This window comes from Amphiprion ocellaris, chromosome 22, assembly GCF_022539595.1.
Source record: "Amphiprion ocellaris isolate individual 3 ecotype Okinawa chromosome 22, ASM2253959v1, whole genome shotgun sequence".
Lineage (NCBI taxonomy): Eukaryota > Metazoa > Chordata > Actinopteri > Pomacentridae > Amphiprion > Amphiprion ocellaris.
Window position 1 is genome coordinate 4,919,321 of NC_072787.1, and position 17,588 is coordinate 4,936,908.

The 17,588-nt window shown below is 41.2% G+C and overlaps 1 protein-coding gene across 11 annotated transcripts in view; it reads right to left on the reverse strand.

Moving 5' to 3' along the window:
• Positions 1–17,588, reverse strand: part of ntng1a (netrin g1a) — a 123,020-nt gene that overhangs the window by 15,277 nt on the left and 90,155 nt on the right. For all 11 annotated transcript variants that reach the window (XM_023280769.3, XM_055007079.1, XM_055007078.1 and 8 more), the window contains exons 4-5: positions 16,620–16,792; positions 3,799–3,825 (exon numbers count right to left, since the gene is read on the reverse strand). In XM_023280769.3, coding sequence (XP_023136537.2) covers positions 3,799–3,825; positions 16,620–16,792 — 200 coding nt within the window. The remainder of the gene's footprint in view (positions 1–3,798; positions 3,826–16,619; positions 16,793–17,588) is intronic.

Here is a 17,588-nt window from a genome sequence, read left to right on the forward strand (position 1 = left end):
TTACCCTACGTGTGAATAGAGAATAAAACTGCTGTTCATAAGGCGAAATCGTTTTTTGGGAATGACTTTCTCCCACTGAATAATTGTTTCTGTGCTCTTCTACTGGTCTGGGATTAAATAATATATTAGCTTGGAGCTTGGCGTGTCTACACACAATGACAATCACTTTTAAAACACCCTTAGCATTACCAGTCATGGTTTTCAAAACTGCTTGAACAAAATACTATCATGCAGTATCTCCTGTCTCATCCGGCTCTTTCATTTATTTATTTTTTCATCTTCCCAAAAAATGTTTCACAACTGATCCTGCGTGGGGATTCTGGCATCTATGATGACTGCGGCATCTCCAGTGGGTTATAGTCATATGAGTCACTGGATGAGAGGCTCTTTGAAAATGACAGATTAACAAATAAAGAGTTTCAGAAAAGCATCACCACTCAAGCTCAGCTCTTATATATCTTAGAAACTGTCAAGTGCCTTTTTTTAAAAATCTGCATTTACACCCTTTGTTGCTCTGATAGGCATTTAGCGGTGGAGCTGTTAGCTCAAAAACAAATCTGACTTGCAAGGACATAAACAATTACCGTGTGACGAATACACAAAGTATGCATTATTTGGTGAAAAAGGAAACACACATGACAAAACCGCACTGTCCGGATCTCAAATGTCTAATTGGTAAAGTAAGTTAATTTTTAATTATTCTGTGTTGGCAACTGATTGGATGTAATACACATCTGGGTTCCATTAATTATTTTGTTATGGGGAATATTCAGGTAAGGTGAGCTAAATGAGTGGTGACGGATTTTAATCAATGCCATACTTATAATGAAATGCAATCTTGCAGAGCCAGAATTGTTTTTTAAAATATTAATTTCACTTTAATGGTCCGCATTAGGCAATTCTGCCTGGCTTAATAAACTTGAAATAGAATTGAGAAAAGTCAATAAGGAATTCAATTACCTTCAAACAACAACATGAAAAGTGCAGGGCTTTCTTTTTTTCCACACAATAGCTTTGCTTCCAGTCCTTTTAGCAACCTCAAGGACATCATAACCTTTTTTTCCCCCACTCTATTCCTTGTTTAATAATGCGCTGAAATAAATTTGATTTGTGTTTGCACCAAAAACAGCCTCATCCTCTTCAGCGTGCTTTAAAAAACAGTCAGCATGTTTAGTTTTTAGCGTCGTGTTGCTTCTGTGGGAGGCTGCTGCGACTAGACAGCCACTCGTGAGAAACCTAAATCCCTGTGGGCCAATCTGGATGAGAAGTGAAGACTTTGGTTTGTCAGAGTGTCCTTCTACATCTCCCACCCCCCCCAAAACACACACTCAGACAGACACACTCTCAACCACACACTTATCAGCATGCACACTCGCCCTGTAAAGGATTTGAGGACAGCCGTTGGACATGGTCTGGCCTGGCATTTTGGATGGAGAGGAGTGATGTGCAGCAGTGAATATGTATGTATGTATATACAGCATGTATGAAGAGCATGCAGACACATACTAAGTCATGCCATGCGTGGAGAGGGAGCATAATTTGTGGTGACGGAGCCAAGCAGTGGAAGAATTTCAGGGGAAAGGTGACGGGTTTGGTTCTTTTGGCCACATGTCCATTTCTGATTCATGACATAGCATCAGACTTTACAAACAGTGATCACCTTCTGTGCAAGCTACCGCGCTAAAGTCTGATTAAAAACCACCTGGGAACAATCTGTTTCCACCCTATGTCGCCCACAGCATGTTTTGGGAAACTTGCCCAGCAGTCATCTTAGTCCTTAAAATGACAAAAACAAGACAAGTTGGAATGTGTCATGCACATGTCCTCTGGGAAACTTTGGCTTGGCCATATTTCAGCATAAATTGGATGCTGAGTGAAAGTAAAGCAGGAATTACTTTGAAAATCAGAACTTATATCCATCTCACAACCATGAGAAATAGTTAGATATTTTAGTGGGTGTTAGGTGAGAAGATTGCCATTCTGTCTGCTCCAAATCCCATTAATACTATAACTACTACAAGTACTACTACTACTAATAATAATATTAATAATAATACCATCAGTATTAAGACACCATTAGTACTGACCCTCAGTTAAGAAAACTATATATGACAAAAGTGAGTTTTAGGAAGAGATTTGAAGGAGGATACTCGGTTTGCATGACTAACATCTTCAGGCAGGAAGCCCAGACAGCAAAGGTCAGGTCACCTTTGGTTACATGACAAGAATTAGGAACCATTAGTAGAGACCTGCCGTGGGTCTCAAGCAGCCATCAGACCTTAAAAACAATGTTGAAATCAAGTCTAAAACTCCCCCAGTAGCCAGCAAAGGGCAGCAGGGAGTGGTGTAATATGCCTGCTTCTCTCAGTATTTGTTAAAAGCCTGGCAGGAGCATTTTGTATTAACTATAGTCTCTGAATGTTACGCTTGCTGGCACCAGGGTAAAGTGCATCGCAAAAGTGGAGTCTGGATGAGATAAGAGCATGGATGACCTTTTCTCAGTTTGCAGAGAAAAGGAATGACCTGATCTTGGTTAGCCGTCTCAGTAGGGCAAAGAAGGGCTGCACTGCTTTGGTCACCTGAGCATTAAGGACAACTGCGTCAAAAATAACACCAACTGTGGGCCCCTTTTCAAACATTATTAGGAAGGCACCCAGACTAGAGGGGAGATTACCACTGCTGCTAGTGCTGGGGCCACAGGGCGTACTTAATTACTTCTGATTTGGAGGCACTGAGCTGCAGGAAATGTTTGGACATCCGATTTTTAATTTCAGTAAAACAGAACATAATACAGAATCCATCCATGGTAACTATCAAGCTTTTTCAGGACATATAATTGAGTGTCATCTGTGTAGCACTGGATAAAACTAAACAAATGTAAGAGTAGTATCAATCTTCTCATCTAACTCCCAGCTTATTTAATTCTCAAAATGCTGAACTATTTCTTAAGCCAAATTGGAATTTAAAATATGAGTATAGCCATGCCTGGTATGGGTGTTTGGTGTCTAAATGACTGTAGTGTCTGCTGCTGTTTATCATCATTTAACTTGTGATCAGTTGATCTACTTTATGAAAAACTTGCATGCCTCTTTAACCAGCCAGTCAATGTAGGATCATGATCAGGCGGAGAGGGAGCTATTTACTAATCAATCCACTGCCCAGAGAATAAAGGATACTCGCTAAGAATAGGGCAATGAAAGAAAAGATTAAGAAGAATTGAGCCGGGCCGTGAATGCACTTTGACTTGTTCAATACAGTCCTATGGTTCCTGCATCACACCGCCTTCCAGGCAGCGGTAACTTGAGACATGGCACCTCTCTTCTTTTCTCTCCTCCTCAGGGGCTACTGGTTGACGAAGATAATACCAGCTGAGGCGCTTGCGGCTTATATTAAAATGACCTCCTGTGACATTATACTGCCAGAGAGGTCTTGGCACTTTAATAAAGTCTAGATGCCATTTATTTATAATGCATGGGAGAGAGGAAAAAAAACAAATGACATTCAGCATGCAGAGCCAGGCAAGTGTTATCTGGTTCACTTGAGTTTGGATAAAGTAAATTAATATGCCCACATCATGACAACATAGCCTCCAGCTATTGCTTATATGTACCCCCCAGTGCCCCCTCCCCTCCCAAAAAAAGCAGGTTAGTCGACAATTGCTGAGTGATTCTTTGTAGGAAGATTGGAATCAGAAATGAACACTTGGCACCAAATTTGGGGATGTACGGTGAAGGGTGGAACAATAGGCAAAGCAAAGCATCAAGCATTCATAGAATTCCTTTGTAAGTGTTTACTTACTAACTGGACCAATGTTATTAGGAATACCTGCAAGAGAGGAAGAGAAGAAGAATTTAAATTAAGAAAAAACAAACAATAATTGCAACATTTCTCTTTGTTTATTGACAGTTCTGTATACCTCATAGTTGACTTTTTTTAGACGAACGCGTGAATCATCTTAATGAGCTGTATACACTTGAAATGACAGTGTGAGACTGTGTCAATGTTAGTCTTGTTCCCGTGATTCGAAAGTGTTGCCACAGTTGTTGATAATGCCAGTCGCTTCCCTCTGCTACAGCAAAAGGTATCACAGGGCTGCACAACATGTCATGTGCAGAAGTCTCATCGCAAGAAAAAAATGTGAAGTAAGGCAACTTACAGAATGAAAACTTTCACAGTTCTGTCTGTGTATTCTGAAAAAGTTTAACAGAACACAAACAGCAAAACAATGTCTGGTGGAAAAGAAGTGCAAAGTTAGTTGTATGGAATTATTTCAGCTACAGAAAGACGGATGTTGAGCAGAAACAGGTAATCTGTCGGCGGTGTTGTGCAATTGTTGTCACCACGAGGCAACACAACTGGTTTGTTTGACCATTTAAATCAGCACCACTGAGTGCAAAGCCAGAACTGAATGGCATCCAAAGCAAAAGACTATTCCAGATGCTTTTGCCAGTGTTACACCATATGATAAAGGTTCCAAACTGTTTTTTTCAGCTGTTTTTAAATGATCTTTTATTTTTGAAGCAGATGTGCTCGCTTACAAATCATCCTAATCACTTTACAGTCACAAATTCTTTTTCAAAAAAGTTACTCAAGTCATCTGGTAAAAATTGGCGTATTTTTTTTCATTGCAATATGTATCCGAAAACCCAAAATATTGCAACGCCGTCATTTCAAATATCGTGCAGCTCTAAAAGGTACACACCCCAAAATGTCCCAACATCATTAAAAAACTATTTCAGTGAAAACAACAGGCTTTTGGCGGTCAGACTAGAATATTTTAGTAATTAAATCGCATCGGTGCGAAGGAAATCTGCTGTGAAACACATATAAGACAGAAATCTCATGAGCACAGACACAGTCACACATGCATATCCGATGGCATCAGATGGCAAACTCTGCTTCTGACACCAAAGGAGGACATGTGTTATCCTGCTGTCTGCCTGTCCGTCCCTCCATCGAGCAATCTCTTGAGCCAGGCAGCCACTGAGCAGATAATACAGTCTGTCTCATCCCCATGGTGACCAGATCGCTCCCATACCAGGACGTTGGCTGGCCGAGGATCTGAGGAGACTGAGACGTTCACAGACTTCTGACGCCCGTCATTCCGCCCATCTGAACCAACTGCCGACATCTTGGTTTGTGTATTAATTAGGACTGGAAATGTGAATGGCACACGTGTTCACATTTGTGGTGGCATCAGACAACAAGAAGACAATGTTAGAAAGCACTTTGCCATCTTTCTCTGTTTGAATCTGTATTCCTCAAAGGCACACGAACACACCGGCTGTGTATTTTTGGTCAGCATTCGACTTCAGAAGAATTTGTTTTCAGGACATCGACGCCAACTCCACTTTTTCTAATCATCCCTTTGAACGGAGGCCCTCCCTCCCTCCCATTTGCTCTACCCCCTGCCCCCAATAAGGCAGTCTGCCCGCAAAAACAAACAACCCCCTCACTACAGGAAGGGAAGCATGCTGGGCAATAGGAGACATGCGCCCACATTTCTTCTAAACTGAGGAGGAAGAAACGAAATAAAAAGGCTTCTCTCTTCCTTTCTCGCCCGCATCATCTGCTCACTATCACACCTACAGCTGAGGAAGCCGAGGAGGCATATGTGCAGGATTTTTTGGTGGGGCCTTTCATCTAATGGAGCCGACGCCGAGCATCTCCAAGCACTCAGGGAAAACATGAGGATTTCCTGAGAGCGTGCATGTGTTTGTGTACACGGACTTTGATCAAACTGCTGTCATTCAGTCACTTTTCCTCTGATCTCTGCCTGCAGGTTGTATTTAGGAGCCAAATCTGTGGCCTGTCAGAGGACTGTGAAGTGCAGGAGGCTATACTGACATATGGAGACAGAGTGTAATAGATGTCAAACCTCAAGAGGCAGGGCAGATGTGAAGCAGAGGACAGAGAGGACGGGGCAAGGACAGTCACAATCACAATCATCTTAATTGCCAACTACTGTTTCATTTGGCAGCACTGGTTCACTAAAGAGTCTATACTGATACAACAGAATAGTAAAATCCATAAATTCAAACCAAATCTTAGTCTGCCTCAATGTAAAGTGCATAGTATTTGACTATATGAAAATAATAGCTATTATTGAATGTTAAATGCTGATGTTACAGTTGTAGTCACAAGATTCTAGCATGATAGCATCTACAAAGCAATCTGTACAGGGTTTTTATTATAACCCTCTTAATCCCAAAACCCAACGGCAGGTTTGAAAGGCCAGTTCTCTTTAAGAAATTGCAAAAATGGCACCTTATATCAGAGAAAGAAACTGTAAAAACAGACAGAACTGTGAGAAAATTGATTGTCCTTGAAATGCGCATTTGTGTTGTTGAGATATTTTGGCAAAATAATTTTTGATTGTATATGCCTTATTTCAAATTCTTCAACAATAAACTGTTTGCTCGAACTAGATTTGGCAAAGAACAAAAAAATCTGCAACTAACAGTCACATAACAAAAACTCTGGGACTTGAAATATTACTAGGTCCAGTTTGTTTTTCACTGTTGATAACACCAGGGGGCACTTTGAAACCTGGGGGCAATATTGTACATGTAGAATCAATTTTTTAAATATATTTCTTAAAATCTATGTTTGTAAATTTAATATATTTAATGCTTTTATTTTTTTTATGATTTCTGGCATTATAACTGACATATTGCACAGATTAAATGTTCGAGTTCTCTCTACTTCTGCTTATGGTTTTGCTGTTTCCACAGAGGTGCAAGAGTGAAAAATGAGTCCACAGTGAGTGAAAATGTGTATTTCAGTTTAGAAGTTTAAAGGAGTGAAATATAGAAGGATTAAAAGGAACATTTTCAGTTTAGTTTATTTCTATTTTTTTCCTTTCTGTTTGTTTGTTTGCCGTACCGCAGATACACTCCCAGCTATAATTTCAACCAATTTATTTCCTTACAGTTGCAAGCTAGAAATGAGAAGGCTGCTTTTGTTTGAAAAACAAAGCGAACCCCATCCTTTTCAAAAATAACTAAGAATTTTGAGTGGCAAATCTGTCCCTGTTGTTTCTGTAAATTGCAGCTCTGCTATGTGTGAACAGGAAGCCTGACAGTGCAGTGAAGTGCAGCAGTAACTAAGGGTTTAACAACCTCGCATGTGTATTTGTGTAATATCCAGCTTCTATAATAATTATTGTGCTTCATCATGTCAAACATTAACACTATCATTATCTGCTTGTAGGTGCATGACCTCAATTAGACATGTTCACAGAATTTAAAATGTGATACTAGACATGTTTTAGTTCTGTAGCCATTAAAACAGTAATGTAGCGCTAAAAATAGCCTGATTAAGTAGCTGAGAGAGCAATACTAGACAAGCACTATCTACATCTGGAAGATTAGCAGCGGACCCACTACATTAAGTAGAGAGCAGCAGAAATCCAAAATCAGAGACTGAGAGTGGGTGACTTGCTCTTCTGAGTATGGTGCAGGCTTCCATTAGTGTGTAACTGTTCACAGCTTATGTGGAGAAAACATTTACAATGTGCTGCACTGTACCAGCTGTACATGAATGCTGGTTGCTTTCAGCTAAATGTCAAAGATATAGCAGCAATAGGCTGAAGAGGCTCTGCACTTAAATGACATGTTTTAAACCCATCACACCACAAAGTAATATAATGTTGATGTATCACATATCAGATGGTTCATGTCTATACAAATGATGTGTTATATTCATTATGCATTGCTCTATGTTGTGTTATTTCCCCACCTGCCCTCATGTAATATATTTAAATGTTAATTAAAATAACAACTAATTTGTCAAATTGCCACTTAGTTGAGTTCAGGGTCAGGTAACCTTTTCTTCCAGGTCATGATCTCAAACACCAGTGGCCTGCCAGTGCAATTATTCGCTGCTTTATGAACAACCTGTGGGGTTCCAGCAGATCCAGGGATCCCATGTCGGGTCATTCGATTAATTTTCAATCACCGTCATTTTCAATCCCCTTCACCTGCCTGGCCACGCCATTATGGGCCACGGCTGCAATCTAATTTTGTCCTATCACACAGGAAGAGCATTAGGAGCTGCTTATGTTGACGGTGTGCGCCATTGATTTTTATGCGCTATGCAGGGATCACGGTTGCGAGCTGCTGGGTGGTGAACATGATCTCTGAGGGGCTGTGTGATTCACTGAACACGATCTGTGCACATGTGGGGTCAGCCCATGTGACACGCACACAAATGGAGGCATTAAAACACAGTAGAGCTTCAGTCGTGTGCGGCATCAACAGACTTGCAATAAATCTCACTTCACAGAGCAGAGTGGTTAGAAGTCTCAGAGATGTTTACTCGACACCGGATCGGTTCCAGTTATGCTGTCAACCATCCAAGACCTCGCTAATGGATTATCAGAAACCCATAATAAAATGTTCTCCCGTGGATAATCAGGCTCCAAATCTTTGGCACACATCCTATTTTATCACTAAACAAGCTCATCTGTCACTTATTCTCCCTCAGTGTCACTGCTCAGAACAGAAAGAATTTTCCATATGCATCCTACAACTCATTCCACTGTCAGGAGCATTCAGTTGTTGTTGTGGAAGTCAGATTACTTGTTTGTGCATGTATGACTGTGTGGTTCATTACATTGTTTCTGTCAGTATCCATTCTGCTCTGACCTTCAGTGTGTCTCACCTGTTTGCTTTGGCGCTACCTGGACTTCCCTGGAAAGGGGCTTATCTGCAAATTTCCACTGCAGGCAAAGTTGGTAATTACTTTCCCTGGCTTCCATCATTTTACAGCAATCCATCAAAATCTGGAGCTCTTTAGTGATATAGAGCCTGCTGATGGTGACAGGCATTGCTAACTGGTTAGCTGCGGAAAGGCTGCCAAAACACAAGCGTGAGGCGAGCGAGTTGATCGAATTCCTCAGGAGCAAAATTACAGCTTTTCTCGCCGGAGTGCCCGGCTTCGCCTGCTCTGTCTCAGAGTGTAGATTTGAATTGAAAGTGGCAAGTCTTAAAGTGCCCAGGAGCCAAGTTGGAAGAAGCACAGTTTAAGATTTCAGCGATGGAATGAGGTGTACGTCGGTGCTGGCAGCGATGGGGGAAAGAGGAAGAAAAAAAATCTGGAGATGGAAGAAACAAATATTTGAAAGAAAGATTACCGTCACAGCTGCACAGAGCTGAGATGTGGAAAAGACAGAGTAAACAAGCCTGGTCTCTGGGGTGGTTGGGGGTGTTGTGGTGGTGGTGAGAGAGAGAGAATGCTTGCATGAAACAATACCGAAAGATGGTGCGAGAACAGGCAGAGGCAGACGAAGAAAAAGAAAAGAAAGGGGAAAGAAAAAGGTAGAAGGGAAGAAAAGCAGAAGGGAATGAATGAGAGGATCCAAAACGACAGTCGATGAGTTTTACAGAGAAGAAAGAGAGAAGAGAATGAGGGTAAAATGAAATTCAAACAACTTAGGAAAAAGGAGTAAAGGCACAAATGGGTGGGTGTTGTATGTGACAGAGAGGGAGGAGGGGGAGCAAAGCTGTGTGTATGGATGCATTAACATATGCTGCTAATTGAATCCACAGTGGTGCTGTGAGCCTGATGCAAAACACAGAGCAGTCAGTTTGACGCTAACATTTAAGGAGGATTGACACTCAAGTGAAATGTAAGATTAACAAAAGGGCATTCATTTTTTTTTTTTTGCAAAAAAGCCTCAAGTAATAATTTCTTATAAGTTGAACACATGTATTGGCATATGTGTAATGTTATTACATTAGTACTTTAATAGTGCCTCATTGGTGAAGTAATTAGACTAATGTGCTATTTAGGACTCTGATCCCCAGGACTCATTAAACCCTTTTAATGCCTATAAATATATAGTTGAGGAACAGCATTTTTTAAAGACTTTTTTTTATGTTTGTGCAAACCATTTAAGTTAAAGTCAAATCTGAGGAAAGGAATCCATATATAGCGACCCATATACAGTAACTGTGTTCAAGCACAAACAATGAGATTTATTTTTCAGTGGCATCATCAGTTCCTGTGGGATTTGCCATTGAAATACTTCCCCTGCACAAGAGGGAAGATCAATCAGACAATCTATATTTGTGTGTCTATGTGAAGGAGTGAGATGTTATGTGTGTGTGTGTGTGTGTGTGTGTGTGTGTGTGTGTGTGTGTGTGTGTGTGTGTGTGTGTGTGTGCGTGCGTGTGTGTGTGTTAGGTTTCCACAAGCAACAATCAACACCTCCCGGTAGGACAAGGAGACCAATAATCAGACTGGAGTTTCTGGAAGCTCTGCGCTTAATGTGCACAAGTTAGAAAACAATGGCAGAAAATGCAATTTGTATGAAATAATAATTGTTTCTACTGTGGCGGTCACCTCCAGATAGAACGAGTGCTTATTATCATGCTAATCTGGGATGCAGCATGTGCTAAATGCTCAGTGGGAGGATTCGTGCCAGAGAAATCCACTGCAAGTCCACGCCTTTCACCGCTTTGATCAAAGGAGATCCATAAACTCTGAGGCTTGCTTCAGCTAAATCTGAACAAGCGTCTCTTAATCCTGTGCTGATTCAGTGATCTACATTTGATCAAGATACAAGGAACAAATGAAGACCTATTTTGTGAAAATGTTATGCATCATTAAAGGAAATAGATTATTTGTAAAAAAAAATCAGAAAAAACCCCCACAGAAGCCTGTTTCACTACTTCCTGACTGCGACCATTTAAAAAGTCTAGACGCTGGCACCAAAGACTTTCAATTAGTGGTGTCAGTCAAAACATCACACAACAAATAACTCCTCTGCTAGTCCCTCAACAGACTAAAGGATGTATTATGTACAACTGTGTGATCATCATAAAAAGGAAATGGCTGCAGGGGATGAGTAGGATATCTTATTATGGCTGTCATAACAGCTATCATCCAACTCAACAACTGAACATTTACAAGGCTGTCACCGTGCAGCAAGGCCGCACTCACCTTATGTAACTTCACCGCTTATGTCACCATGTAGACACAGGTCACAACCTTCAACAGCCTCTCTCTATTCAGTCCTGCAAGCTTGTCTTTCACTGGTGCCATTTGCCCTGGATGAAGACAGACTGTCTCTGTCCATGGGTGAACAACTACATAATTACATGAAAGCAGTCTGCAGGTGGATTTGAATTTATTTTTTGTGTGAAGATTCAAGTTTATATCAGCAACTTTTACAGCGATAAATCATCCAGATGCCCTTCTGTCCTTAAAGTAAAGCAAAGCAGCCCTATTTTGCATTTTTCCACATGCATTCATCTGTCTTTCACTATGTTTTAAATTCTGTCTGCTGTGTGTGGATTTCAGCCCAAACCCATTTGCTCCTGTAAGATCTTTAAAAATAGGTTATGGATGCAAGATTTCATTTTTTGGTAGTTTAAACAAATGTTACTCAGCCATTACTAAGTGCCTCATTCATTATGTGCGTACACCTGTCAGTTGCAACATTAAAACCACAGACAGCTGGAGTGTATACCACTGATCATCTCATTACAATGCACTGTGGGTCCTGCATTCATGTAGATGTTATTTTGACACTCACCTAAACCAGACTAAGCACAAGTCCCCCTGGCAACAGGACCCCCACCTCCAGCAGGTTAATATGGCCAGGCCTGTACTGGAAGAAGTCAAATCCACAGAGGCCCCACCCTGCAACCTACAGGACCCACAGGATTTGCAGCTACTGTCCTGGTCCTGGGCATCTTAGGACACCCGCAGAGGGTCAAGAATACATGACCCACTGAGTCAGAGCACTTTTGGGAACCTGAAGTGGAGCCTGGTGGTAGTTCACTAGTGGCAACAACGGCACAGAGGAAAGAGACATATCAGGGTTTGGCCACACAGGCAAAGCTCTCTGGTGGGATCAGATCATTATTATCTTTACTTACTGTTTGTGTTAATAAGAAAAATATAGCATGTCACCAGATTTATGTTCCACAAGCAGCTGTAAATGTTTTACATTATCATTCAAAAGTTTAGTATCACTTGGAAATGTCCTTATTTTTGAAAGAAAAGCATTTTTTTTCAATGACGATAACATTAAAGTAATCATAAATCCAGTGTAGACATTGTTAATGTGGTAAATGACTATTGTAGCTGGAAACAGCTGATCTTTAATGGAATATCTCCATAGAGGTACAGAGGAACATTTCCAGCAACCATCACTCCTGTGTTCTAATGCTACATTGTGTTAGCTAATGGTGTTGAAAAGCTAATTTATGATTAGAAAACCCTTGTGCAGTTATGTTACTACATGGATAAAAGTGTGAGTTTTCATGGAAAACATGGAATTGACTGGGTGACCCCAAACTTTTGAATGGTAGTGTATTACATCGAGTAAAATTATTGTTTCAGCAGATTATCCCACCATGATATAGCCAAACTTTGAGAAAATTAGTAAGGTCATAAAATGAAGAAGAATCAGCTAATCAGGTTTTGATATAGATCCAGAAGCAGATTGAGAACTTCGTACTATTTCCTCCTGTCCAAATATCAAATTTAATTTATGGAATGTGCTACCTTAACTGAAGTAAACTTTCCCACTGATGCCAGTCTGTGTTCTGTAGGGTGTCAGTCAGATGTGAAGTAAGTTCAAGAAGCTTTCTGGACTTGACTAACGGGGCTAATCTCTTCCTCCAACGTACCTTCACACTGCACGCAGACAGGAGCGATTTTCTTTCCAAATCAAGTTTTCTGTTTAATGTGCAAATAAGGATCCTAGCTTTAATATAACATTCAGGATACATTTTTACTATTTGAAATCAACTTTTCAGAGGCCACCAGGAACTGCCCCCCTCCACCGACGGCTTCTATTTCCCTCTGTATCCTCAGCCCTACAGTGAAATGAACTGCCATGGTTAATTCTCAAACTGATCCCTCTCCTTCTGTCTCCACAGAGGAAGGAAGCGAGAATGAGTGAGGATGAGAGAAGGCTGGGGAGTGTGTTGGGGGGAGTGAGAGACCTAGACAGAGAGAGGGAAAGCGAGAGAGACAGAGCCACCCCAGAAGGCTGAGCTAGCTGTGACAGAGAGTGATGCCCACTTCCCCTCCTTTCTATCTCTGCCATCCTTTTCTTTCTTCATCACTTTTTAAATCCCGTTCTTCTTCTGCGCTTCCAACACAGCGCCATTGTAGGACGACACATCACGCCCCAGCCCCATCCACACCCCCTCCGAATGATGATTCATCGACCTCCTTATCGCATCAGACGACTTGATGGGCATAGTAAAAAGAAATTAAATCTTAATTAAATTTTCATCTTTGACAAATTTGTCTCTGCAGAGCTGCCATATGCTCGCTGGGTTTGGGGGAAAACATTGAGAGGGAAGGAGACTTTTGGAATTTGTGTTGAATGGGTCTTGAAGATTACAAAACAGCACAAGGTGCGTTTTTCTGTCAGCCTTGTGCACATTCTTTTCTATTCAGGAGGGATAACCTTGCATTCCTATAGATTTTTCACTGCGTTATTACATTATGGATTTTTCCACCTCCAAGACAAAATATAATAATGCACTTTATACTAGGACTGTTTTTCATCACTCGCAGGGCAAAGGGAGAGTGTGTGTGTGTGTCCTTGTGTAGCTACGAATGTGTGTGTGTGTGTGTGTGTGTGTGTGAAAGCTTTGAGGAGTGCAGGTCTAGATGAGCACCTGTGTGTGTGTCACCTTTTTTAATAATGTGCTGTCAGTCTGGGCTCTGGGAACGGCCATTTCACTAACCCTCCCTAAGTCTCATAACGCCGATCCTCTGGGAGGGGGAATAAGTCATCAGTGGTCGAGAGTCCTCGAGTGGCACCGAGAAAGGCAGAAATCACAGTGGATGCGATAAGGAGACGGGGCGGGATAAAAGTTGGGCTTTCAATTAATACCTGCACACTTGAACTTATAGGCTGTATAGGTTCCTGGTGCCCATCACTCTGTTTTAGCCGATATATTTGAGGAACAGTGGCTGCTGTGGAGCCTGTGTTAATGTGATTCTGTAAGGAGAGGATAACAGGAACGGGGTAATGCTGACTTTTAATATTAAACGTAAATGCTATATCCGTCATCCATTCATCCATTCATTCCTGGCACTGCAAAGTCTCCAGGTGAGCTGCTGGACCCGGATCATCTCACAGCTCCTCACATCCGTAACACTAAACTACTGTGTGTACAGAGCGCTGTCTGACACCGTGTCCTTGCTTTATTTGTACCCCAGCAAGAGCAGATGTTGCTTTTCTGTTAGGGAGCAAAATAAATAATAAGAAGCCAGAGTTTAGGGAAATGGAAATTCTAATATATTCCAAAATTTGTCTTGCTTGTAAAAAGCTTTGCATTCTTCTCTCTTGTCAAGGCAAGTTTCACTGTCGAGCCTGATATCACAAACAATGGGCTTCATGCTAGAATTATTTCTTTTTACTCTCAGAATGAATCTTTCCTAACTCTCTCACTGCAGTTTGCTCATACATGCGCTACAACTAGCATTCAGCAAACTCACTTCAACCTGAAAAACATTTATTTTTTTGGCTGCTTGGGGGCAGTGGAGATGAGTTGGGAACACAGCATTCACATATCACCACCTTTTCAGTTTACACGGCATTTATGGTGCAACATGAACATTCATTTAAAGACAGGATTCTGGCCACTTTCTCCAATATTCATTCACTTTAGCTTAATCTCTTTGTTTCTACCAACTGTTTGATGATCAGTATAAACAATGACCCTACATTACTACACAATATTTCCAGTTATATCTGCTCATTTTATTCACAAAACTGTATTTCAAGAGTAAAAACAACAAAACTTTTTTTAAGAGGAAATGGCCAAGTATCAAATATAGGACTACACTAACCAAAGTTGCTCAAGTTCTGTGCGAAGAAAACAAGCAAAAAAAAAGAATCTCCTCATATGATGCGATGTTACTAGAAGACAAAGAGGTTGGCCCACTTATTTCATCTCAAGCAGGGGTAAATAATTGCCTCTACTCTACATTAGCATTGCAGCTGTAGCAGGACAGCATTATTTATTAACTGTAATCCATATCGTGCATTGGTGTAAAGGCCTGGACTCCTACATCAGCAGGTACTTTAAAATATAGTAATGCCAGATCATGAAGATGTGATGCCAAAGTCTAGGCCATAGTGACTGATATTAACCTGTTAAGAAAAGATGCTGCAATCACAAGTAGATGCTAAAAATTGAACAAACTCCGGAAGTCTTTTGACAGTATGCATTTGCAATCATGTCTTGTGTGCAGGATTGAGAGAATTGCACATTGTAGCGACTTAAATATTCTTATTTTTCCCAGGATCATGTCAAATCAGAAATAATTGGTGAATGAAACACTCCCTTCTACTTTTTCAAAAGTGTGAACAGGAAGGCAGCACATGGTTAACAGTCAAGGGTGGAAACACTTGTATTTGCATCACAAAGCAAGACGGAATCACTCGGGATTTATGTTTCCTCTGGGACATTGATGTGGTGGTTATATAGATTTTCATTTTTGTTTTTCCCACCAGAAGGTAAAAAAAAATAAAACATCACTAAGACTAGAGGTTCTGTTCAGCCACATATACAGTAATCATCTCTGTGTCTACTACCACCTCTTGATATAGTGTTCTGTTGGTGTGACTAAGCCAGAATATTCACCACAGTAGTGTTTATTTCATGAGGTCTGCGAGTCACTTCCACCGTTGAACACAGTTTAAAGAAATAACTTGAAACTGAAAGGTAGTGAGAACTGAAACCCTGATACTGCACACTCAGTTTGTTCACATACTGAGGTGTGAGCATGTGTGACCTTTTCAATCAAAGCACTGACTTGATGCTGTGGGTGTTTTGTAAAGGATAGGCAGACGGTAACGAAGAGTGAAGTCAGACACAGGGCATCTGCTACTGCTGCTGCTGCTTTTGGGCAGTGTTTTCTTACACTTGTGTTAACATGGGGTCAGGAAGGAGGACTCTGAGATAATCCTCCTGCAACTACTGAGAAGTCAAAGCTAAAAATGTAGAATGTTCTGTGCATACTAAGTTGCTAATATAGAGCAAATTTTTCCTCATTTATTGCTGCAGCACAAGTCTGAAACAGCTTTGAGAATTCTGTTTTTTAAAACTATCTTCAGTGCTGTTATGCATGTTCTCTTTGCCCAAATGTAGCCTAATTTGACATGATTTATGCAAAGGCTAAGTACAATTCCAGCTACTCGTAATATGCTTCTTTATGTCACAACATAGTGCTACCAGACCAGACAACAGAACAGAGAAATAAATCCTATTTTTTTTAGCTTTACTGCACCCTGCTCTTGATTTTGGTCATGTTTGTTTCCACATCACATATTGAATAAGTTTGTCTCACCACCGGCTTTTCATTTCACCTCTTTTGTCTTTTTGAAACTCTGTTAATTCTATCACTTTGCTTTGAAACGTCTCACTCCTTATGTGGTGACAGTGCAAGATGACACATGATACTGCTAATTGGGATATAACTTTAAATTTGGTTTAATTAATTCGACAAATTCTTCATTATTATAGTGTGCATATGTTTGTCTATATGTTATATGCTAATTCCTGCACTCTCACGTCGTCTACTGTTGTAATTATTCAGCATGTCAGTGGTGATTGTTTGTGTGTGTCTGTACTCACAGATATTAGCCGTGCCCTTGGGGATGGGCAGGTAGGAGCCAGCGCTCCACGCTCGACCCTGGTAGTTCCTCTTACAGCGACCGCAGTCGGGCCCGGTCGTGTTGTGTTCGCACTCGCAGCTCAACTTCTCTTTGTCATAGACGCAGCTGTTGGCATGAAGATTGCACTTGCACCTGTCAAAGAGGGGGAGGAGGGGGCGGGGGTAGGCAGAGGACAACCAACATGAGTGAATGGAAAACAGACAGCTTTTATTTTGTTGGACAACGCGGCTGAAGGGCAGAGCGTCCTTGACTGGCGGTGGCATTGGAACACAGTCGGAACAGTTAAAACAGTTGCTTCCTCAACTTCAAGAGGCGCTAGTTCAAAGGAGGCAGGCGACTGTACGAGCAAATCTGGCATCATTATTTCCTCTCTTTTCTCTTCCCCCCCCTCCCCACCCGTGAAGGTAGCTCAGTTTTAATTGTCCCACTGGAGGATGCATAATTGTTGTAAGGTCACAGTCGACGGGCGAGGGGAGATCGGGAGGGAGAGAGGGACAAAGAGGTGCGAAGGGGGACGCCGAGGAAAGCAAGCCGAGTTAAATTGTGGAACAAGCACTTGGAGAATGAAGGAATTGAAAGGCTTGTAGCTGTGCAAGACGATGAATAGCTCAGAGTTAGCCAGAGGGCAGCATGGAGCAACAGCACGACTACCTCCTCTATGACAAATTAATATGAGATGAGATCTCAGAAGCATATTTTCAGTTTGGAAAGAGGGACTCCCTTAAGGTACACTAAATCCTCACTCACATCCTGCTCACCAGAACCGCCATTTAACAATAAATTCATTTTCTGCCGTGGCTGGATGAGTATTCAGGGGATAGCTATCTGTTAAATTAATTTATGAGCCTCTTGCAGCATGAGGTACTTGGAGGGATGTAGAAAATTTAGAATTTCTAGACCTTTGCAGCAGAAAACAACGTGTGCTGTG